Source organism: Lynx canadensis, chromosome D4 (genome assembly GCF_007474595.2).
Source record: "Lynx canadensis isolate LIC74 chromosome D4, mLynCan4.pri.v2, whole genome shotgun sequence".
Taxonomy (NCBI): Eukaryota; Metazoa; Chordata; class Mammalia; order Carnivora; family Felidae; genus Lynx; species Lynx canadensis.
Genome location: NC_044315.2, coordinates 60,042,545 through 60,051,591, shown reverse-complemented (window position 1 = coordinate 60,051,591; position 9,047 = coordinate 60,042,545). Strand labels below are relative to the sequence as shown.

At 41.4% G+C, this 9,047-nt stretch overlaps 1 protein-coding gene across 2 annotated transcripts in view; it reads right to left on the bottom strand.

Annotated features, from left to right (window-relative positions):
* The window catches only part of NCBP1 (nuclear cap binding protein subunit 1), a 38,647-nt gene that overhangs the window by 3,299 nt on the left and 26,301 nt on the right, over positions 1–9,047 (bottom strand). For both annotated transcript variants that reach the window (XM_030293800.2, XM_030293801.1), the window contains 6 exons: positions 8,663–8,766; positions 6,534–6,656; positions 5,262–5,364; positions 4,372–4,465; positions 3,999–4,102; positions 1,838–1,952 (listed from right to left, as the gene is read on the bottom strand). In XM_030293800.2, coding sequence (XP_030149660.1) covers positions 1,838–1,952; positions 3,999–4,102; positions 4,372–4,465; positions 5,262–5,364; positions 6,534–6,656; positions 8,663–8,766 — 643 coding nt within the window. The remainder of the gene's footprint in view (positions 1–1,837; positions 1,953–3,998; positions 4,103–4,371; positions 4,466–5,261; positions 5,365–6,533; positions 6,657–8,662; positions 8,767–9,047) is intronic.

The following is a 9,047-nucleotide window of genomic DNA, read 5'->3' as shown; positions in this document are numbered from 1 at the left end:
GGGAACAAGCCCACTGGGCAACTCAAATTTTTCACTGCTCTGCCTATGTCTGAATGATGGGGAAAGCACCAGGAGTACTGACTTTGAGGTTACAAATAAATCTTAAGTGAGCTTGCAAAAATAGAACCTGCAAATAATGAGGATAGATAATATATTCTTAGAACTCTGCTGACCAGGGAAAGACCCGACAGTACTTTCCAGTCACTAACACAAGGCTCTATGACACTTCAGCAGTGACAACGGAGAGGCAGCTTTCCTCTAACGGCCCTACGGAAAAGCTGAGCAGGCCTGCACGCAGCTCAAGAACCTGCTCACCCTGGCAATAATTCAAAAACGGCTCTGACTACATGTAATAATTCAAAGCAGACTGTTCAAGATTCTGCTGGCAATGATGGCCTCAACATACCTCTGTTAAGCTTTAACGACTCCCTCCCAGCTCAGCCAGAATCGAGCATTCACTGAGGTGTCCCTCTGCACTGCCCCCCCCCCCCCCAACTTCGTGGTTAGACGACTTTCCCAGTGTCACGTAGCTAGTAAGTGGTTAAGCCAGAAAGTGACTCCAGGTATATTACACACCAAGGTCCTCGTGGTCCTTTTAGCAAGAAGGTAGGCATCACCAGATCTAGAAAGCCCATTTCCTTCTAGATACCTCCCTGTCAGTAAGGCCTCATCTATGATAGCCTCTTCCACCCTTAAAGCGAAATTGTCAGAACCCCCTGTTCTTATAGACTTCTGCTTTTCTCTGTAACAGCATCTATTAAGGGGTCTGCCTTATGTTCTAGGCAACTGGGCACAAGTTAGTTTTCTCCTAATACCACACTAAGGCTAGGTTCTAGAGTACTGTTTATTGCCTGGTAGACCTTTCTATGATGAGGGAGATGTTAAATCTCTGCTGCCCATCACAGTAGCCACTAGCCACACTGAGCACTTGAAATGGCGTTGGTGTGACTAAAGAACTGAATTTTAAACGTATTTAATTTTAATTAACAGTTACATGTGGCTAGCAGTTACTTTATTGGACACCACACATCTAGGGATCAGTATGGCATAAGGGAAAGTCCTTGGAGTTTGACAGGCTCTGTCACTAACCATGTCACCTTGAGCAAGTTATTTTAAGTTCTCTGAGCCTCAATTTAGACATGTATAAAATGGGGATGACACCATTTACCTTGCAGTATTTTAAGTTTGTGAGTATGTGTTTACACACCAAACAGACACGTATATATGCAGATCTACATGGAGACGAGCATTTGAACCTGCTACAGGTTCATAGATGTCATTAAATTTATTCCCACCCACTCTGGTAAACACACAACAACACTGGAGAATACTGTCACAAAGAATACTAGTACTACTATGCAAAATCACGGAATGCAGCCACTTCACTGCTTCCCCCCAAAATGGCTAAAATGCTGTACTTATTATTAATATGAGAAGTATCCTGTGAACCTGGGAAGGAATGCCCCATCCCTCCCCACAGGACTGGGGAAGTGAGACACAGACCAGCTTCTCCCTCTCCCCTCTTGCACCAGAAAGTCTTAGGGAAACACAAGTGCCCTCTTTCCTTCTCTGCCTTCCTTTTGGGAAGGGCAATCATGAAGCAGATCCAGATGGCTAACTACAGAAAAGCAAGGTTTGTGCTTCCTTCCAGGCTCACCAACAGGAGAAGAGCGGAGAGCAACACCTCCCCCAGATCCTTCCTCTCCCTCCACTTCCATATCAGTTCTGCATAATTTGGCCTCAGAAAAAATAAGTTCCCATCAAGGTAATGAACTGAAGATTTTCAAGAGATTCTGGTATACTTTCTTGGACCACTATGAATTGACATAAGACTTACCCGTTTGTGTTGCCTTGCGAGTTTTTCTTTTGCTTCTTCCAGCTCTTTCTGGATTTTCAGAACATGTTTGTTCATCTTACGAATTGTGGAGTGCAAGATTTCCCAAACAAACAATCTTAAAAGTAACAGAGTTTGGTTACTGTATGTTAAAGCATGCTTCTAGAAAGACCTCTCAGCTTTTATAACCTACTCATTTTGAAGGTGATTCCACGCTTTAGGCAGAATTAGTCCTATTTCTCCAGTAACACATACTTTTTTTTTTAAGAGATTGAGTGAGCCTGTGAGTGGGGGAGGGGCAGAGGGGGAGAGAGGGAGAATCCCAAGCAGGCTCCATGCCCAGCTCAGAGCCTGGCAGAGCCTGACACAGGGCTCAATCTCACAACCATGAGATCACAACCTGAACCAAAATCAGGAGTTGGACGCTCAACCAGCTAAGACACCCAGGTACCCCAATTTTTTTGTATTATAAATTGTGCAAACACCTATCTCTACCCATTAGACTCAGGTGAGCTTCCTGAGGCAGTAGTGGGTCCTTATCACTTTTATTTCCATCCTTTACTAGACTTGCTAGAAGGTATGTGTACATACACTGAAATGAAATGGCACACCAGGAAAAAATGTACATTAGGAACAAAAATCTATTTTCTCTCTTCTAAATTTAAACGTCAGGTACTGGAATTTTCTCAAAACAGAAGCCCAATCTAAGGCTCATTTCACATGCCTTATACTACTTAACTAGCAGACATTCGGCCAATTCTTTGGAATATTTAAGAAACTTACTAGTTCATGCTAGCTATCAACTGCTGGGCCTTTTTAAGAATAAAATAAATATAGGTCAGCTACTTTCTCAGTAAATTACTCAACTAGGATCACCTTGTAAGCGCTTTGAAATGTTTATTGCATAAAAGGTTTATTTTTTGAAGTAGCTTCTTAACTACATCTGTCTATAAATTAGTTCTTCCTAATGCCAAGATACAGCCTCTATAAATCTTGCCTTGGATGATGACAGTTTCAGTGGAAGATAATAAAACAGCTGATTCATAAAACTCCAAAGTCTTATGTTAGCAGACAAGGTACAAGAGCAAAGTATTTCAACTCTGGAAGGGGTGGTCCGGAAGGCTTTGCAGAGTTACAAATACTTGAGCTTGGAGTTCAAGAACAGAGGGTGCTTTTGAGCCCTTTATCGGTTCAAGAATGCCTGTATCTGAATTCTGACTCTGCACTTAGCTGGGTGACTGTGGACAAGATACTTAAGCACTCTGCAACATTTTCCTATTTTGTACATAAGAATGATAACGTAACCCCCTCCGTAGTGGGGGGTGAGGATTAAATGAGTTGCAGTGTAAATCGCTCAGGATAATGGTTAAATATTTGGGTGGTCAATTTTCTGAAGAGTTTACAGATCTGAGGATGTCTCTTGCCTTAATTTGCGAGTGCCAATCTGGCTGATATGGTAACTTTAGATCATACCCTTCCAACTCTACGGATTCAGTTCATTTTAGACCTGTGTCCTCTGCAATAACAGATACGATGAACAGGTTAAGTGCTGTGATGGATTTTTAGATCCTTGTAAGATTCCCTTGTTGCCTGTTGTGTCAACTCCTGCTATTCCTGATCAGTTAGGAAGCCTGTGGACTCAACTTCATGAGTAAGAACGAAACTTAATGAGAAATCTCTTTCCTGTATAGGAAATGGGTCTAGAATAAATCTTCTGCATTAAATCTAGGTTTTTTTCTGACTGAAGTGAGATACCGCCCTTCCCCACAGGCATGCAGGTGCCCACCAGACTCTCCTCAACCCCTCACTGCCATGTACTTCCTCTACTGTGACTGGTTTCTTCCAGTTCCTGGTGTGCATTCCAGGTCCCCAGCTGAGCTGGAACTCTTCCCCACATCCCACCGTCCAGCTTAGATCCTGGCACATGGCCTGATCTTCTCTCCCGATAGTCTGTATCCTTTATCAGTGTCCTTCAGGGACACTGCAGACTGCCTGGCTGTGTGGATTTACATTGTCCAGGAATCTCTGCCATGTCCCAATTCTATCTAATCTGGTAGCATCAGTATATTAACAGTGTTTCAATCAGAACTTGAAGCTCATGTATGAGACTGAATATAAACTGATTCTTAGAGAATACAAACTGTGTAAAATAATCCACATTTACCTAGTAAAGTCTCGAGAGAGTTCTGAAGAGAAGATCCAATTTGCCACTGCGGCACAGTCAACAATCTGTGTACGGATCATCTTATCTACTAGCACAGCAATCATCTACAATGAGAAAAGAATCATCAGGGTAAATCACACTTGTATGTAAGCCACAACAATCCCACTGCTAAAAAAGTAAAATAGGAGGTCTGTGACATTCATTTTCAGTGGTTGTGGAACTGATCCATTTGACCATCAGGAGGTCTTAATTAAGATTCATTCTGCACTCTGGCTCTGGTACTTACTGTAAGAAAACTAGAACACCAATAAAGATTGAGCAAAAAAACCTGAGTGGCAACACTTAAAACTTTGTCTGATTAAATAGTCTTTACCTGTGGATGGTTCCTCCAGACCTCAAACATAACTCGTAGGACATGTAGCTTTCCTTCATCACTCTCAGCTAGGGTTTTGAAGACTTCATGAAACCTTTTCGCGGTGGGGAAAAAATACCACAGATAAACTTACTCATTAAGCATTTTAAGTTTTTCAAAGCCTTTCAATGTTACTGAATTTACAGTGCAACACATAAATGCAAAACAACGCAACGTTAACCATTAAGGATACAAAAGGTATGATTAGGAATTCGTGGTTTGTATGAAATTTGTCACACAACCTTGAGAGATTTACAAATATACCATTCACTGTCAGCTGAGGACTACAATTTACGGGGCATCTAAGAATAGGTGAGGGCTAAGGAATGGTCTCCACAAACAGGTGAAGTACCCTGACTGCACTTCCTGTGGGGGTCCTGCAAATCACAGACACTTGGAAGCCAAGGTGGGGAGAGGAGCCCAGTTTGCTCTGCTGGAGGAGTATCTACATATGCTCTTACTTCTTTTGGATTGTCTGATGAATTAGAAAGCTCTGTCTTTAGATGCTAACCTTTGGGTGGCTCCCCAAAATGTAGTCGGCCCTCATTTCTACTTCCCTTCCTTTAGGAAGATGCTTAGATATGGTGGGAGCTTCTTGACTGTATATATGACTGTCCCATGGACCCAGGTTTTTCACTAGGTTCTCTGAGGGGCCATATGAAAAAATGTACACATAGACTGACAGGAGCCAAATAGGGTTGTAGCCACTACAAATCAGAGCTCTATTAAATTATATGCCAATACTATTAAGATCTTCATGTCCAACAATTTTAGCTACAAATTTCTATACCCCTGGTATTCACCAAAGTTCCAAACCCTTAAAACAGAGCATGTCTTCTTGTTGCACTTACTTTGCAAGAGCACTGAAGGAGTGGCTGAATGATTTGGCTGCCAAGTGTAGCAGAGTCTGTACAAAGACCTCTATTTTCAATGGGTTAAAGCTGAATCCTTCATCTGAAAAATATTCCACAGTAAGACAGCTAGAAAAATGCTGAGTATAGCAATTCTTTGTTCCCTCACCTGGAATGCTAAATGGGCGGCATACTCACATCCAAACATTAAGCCAGACATTCGTGTCATGTCTCTGAGGACAAATAGACAATAAAAGACCACTGCTGATTTTAAATACTCAAAATATAAAACTAAGCATGATCTTATTTCTTACTTTCTGAGGATTATTTCCCTAATTCTTCTATATGATCCATTTCTTTTACACATAACAAGTGGACTTCCATGTTCATATCGCTCTGAATGGTGGCAAGATAACATATTAATAAAAAGATTCAGCAAACCCTTAACTAGTAAGTCTAAGTCTTAAGATATCTGACAGCGTCTAAATTTAGGACCATCATTTTGACATGTGCTATCTAAACACAATTTCTATCATAATACAAATTTCTCAGAAAAATCTAAACAAAATCCTAGTAATAAATAACCCAAGGACCATTCATGTTTTTATTTTGATTACTATGCACATGTCCTTATGTACAGATCTAACAAATTTTCCTCCAAAACGTTACCCAGTTGTCTGTCCCAGTAGACTTTTCATGTTTTCCTGATTCGTCTCATTTGGTGCCAATATCACATTGTTTCAGTTACTGTATGTTTCAGATATCTTTTAATATGTTCTAAGCCCCTCTCATCTTTTTTTTACCTTGTTCATTTACTGATTCAGGTGAACTTATAAATTACTTGCCTATTTTCCCACTGTTGCTCAGAAAAAACCCTAGGGGTTTTGGTTGGAGTTACATAGTACATACTCAGTAGGTGTTACACATCATTATTACAATAGCTTAAATAGGTGAAAAATCCAATTACAATTCACCAAATCTTCCACTCAGGAACCTCTCTAAAGTTAAAACAGGGAATGTTTAAAAATGAATGTAACAGCATATTTAACTTTGTGTTTAGTTTTTATACTGAATGTAAGCTATGTCACAGGCAGATGAGGATCTCTTTTATAGAAGGAAGAAACTTGCTGGCACACTGAACTGACACACTGAACAGGCTACTGCTTAGAAGCATCCGTTGAGACTTAGGAGGAACTCAAACTGCCAGTAATGCTTTATATTTATGCTTTAACCTGGCCTATAGATAGTTCCACTGAAGAAGTGGTCCCTTACCGTCGTCATCATCCTGGTTAGGATTTGGTACATCTTTCAGAATGCTGAAGATTTCATCATTGGTTGCTTTACTTTTAAATGCAACAGCTAAACAGAGGGCAACTGAATGTCCAGGAAGAGAATCTAAGCACAGAATGGGGAAAAGGGTAGGATCAAGTTTTAAGACTGTTCTTATAAATATATAGCTGAGAAATTTACGTAACTGTCTTTTGTCCTCAAATCCCTAGGCTTTTTTGTAAGCTGAAAAGCCGAGATTCAATGTATTTATTTCATTTTGGTCAATGTCCCTTCCTCCTCATTTTCTCTGAGACAGTAACGACTAAGTTTGTGTTTGAACAGGTGAAGGTTGCCAACTTGTGATAGGTTTTTTTTGCTTTTCTCTTCTGCTGAGGCCATACACTTGAGTCTACAGAAGCCAGATGCTCATATGTTGTGACTCTATGTGTTTACTATTGGTTATTATCTGTCGAGTCCTTATTTGTGCTAATACATACTGTATGGCATCACTACAGCAACTGGAAATCTTTTAACGTAAGGTGGACAAAGAGGTAATAAATCAAAAGACAATCCTGACATAGGAGTTACTAAGCACTTGGAATGAATGAAGTCAATCACAACAGGTCACAGGTGCTGTTTGCTTTTCCCTAAAAGTGGGAGACAAAAAAAAAAAAAAAAAAAAGAATCTCGTGTCACTGAAGGGTCTACATTGTAGCATGGGAACCAAGATAGTCACATAGGAAGTAGCCAGAGCAACACAAAACTGGCTTGCTAAAGGGCAGTATTTATAGGAGAGGAGCCTTGCCGGACCCTAGAGAGAGTATAGGAATTAAAGACAGAAAGGGCTTTCCAGAGAGAAAGGCAAAACCAAAAACCATGAGCACAGGAAAGATAAAAAAGAAGTGGCCTGGTTGGAGCAGGGGTCCATCTGAGAAGTGACAGATAAAAAAGCAGGAACAACTGTTAGGCGGGCCTTAACTGTCAGGTTCAGTTGTTTCTATAGGAAAAAAGCAAAGTCCATATTCAACAAAAGTCTGAGCTCTTGAGATCAAAGACTGTGCCTTCTGCTTCTCTGAGCCAGACTGAGGCAGAGCTCAAAACTCAGCACTCAGAGGAGTGCCACACCGCCTCACACTTCGCTCTTTCAGGGAAGCACAGTGGTAAGAGCAAGGCTGCTCAGTAAGCCTGGATGTGAGTCTGGGCTCTGCCCCTCGGATGCAACCTCACTCTGGCCTCACCTGTCTGAAGAGATTTCCTCGCCGTAAAACTGGTCTACTAAACACACCTGATTCTCAGAGATGTCTCGAGGACAAAGGGACATAATAACGTAGGAAATGTACTTAGCATTGGGACCAACGGAGTTTACTTCAAGGAAAACAGGTGTAGCGTGAGGTGTAGTGGAGAAGCAGGGCACGCACAGAAGGCGAGGGAGGGGAGGGAAGGGAGTTCCAAGACGCAAAGAACTGCTGCCCAACCTGAGGTGGCAGGTGTGTGGAGGAGCCGCGTGCAGCGCCGTCTGGAAAGACTCCCGTGGAGCAACTACACACCTAACTCTCTGCAGGGACCACCAAGGTACGACGCCTTACCTTTGTTACGTGTTAAGCACAACACAGCACAGCAAATTCTAGGCCCTCTGATTCATAGCATAATCTCAGACACGAGGTGACCAAAAAGTAAGAAAACCGTATTTAAGAATTTCCTTCTACAGGCCTCTTGCTGGTCGGAATGTATCCCGTGTGCACCTATGTTCCCACACCTGAACTGGTACCACAGGACAACCAAGTCAAATAATCTCCACCGCCAGGACATTTATCAAGTTTGGGCTTTAAATTCAACTTGCTGTACTTAGCAGCATATTTAAAATAAGGTCATGGATATAACATTATAAGCAATATTAAGAAAAAAGTTCACAAGTAATAACTAAGTAGGTCATGAATCTTCCAAAGGATGACAGGGCAAACAAAATAGTGACTACTGTAGATCACCTTTCAAACAGACAAAAAAAAAAAAAAAAAAAAAAAAAAAAAACCCCAAGAAAAGAAAAAGTTTACTTTCTCCACCTTAAATAATGGATTTCAGAAATACTGGCATTAGTACTTTTCAAAGACAACGGGATTTACTTTATTACTTACTGCTACTTTCATCTCCATACTTGTAAATGCAGGTTGGGTTTGCAGGGCATAGAGCTGAGAAGGTAGGAGGAACAATATCTAATATACGCTGGTGGTAAGACAACCTACAATGCAAATGAGAGCCTCAGAAAATGCTGTTCGTTAGTTCCATTATTTATGGTAACATCCAACTTACCGGGAAAGTCCCATCTCCAACACCCTGGACTCAGCTGACAACCAAGAAGCCAAAGGGGAAAACAAGTCCTTAAAGCTTTTGTCATGACAGCATAACCTCCGGCTTTCTTCAAAATTTACTGGTTTGCAATGAGGGGTGGGCCAGTGGGTCCACAAGCCTGGTGGCCAAGGATGTGGAGTGGTACTGGGGTAAAGTGGGGCAGAGGACCTA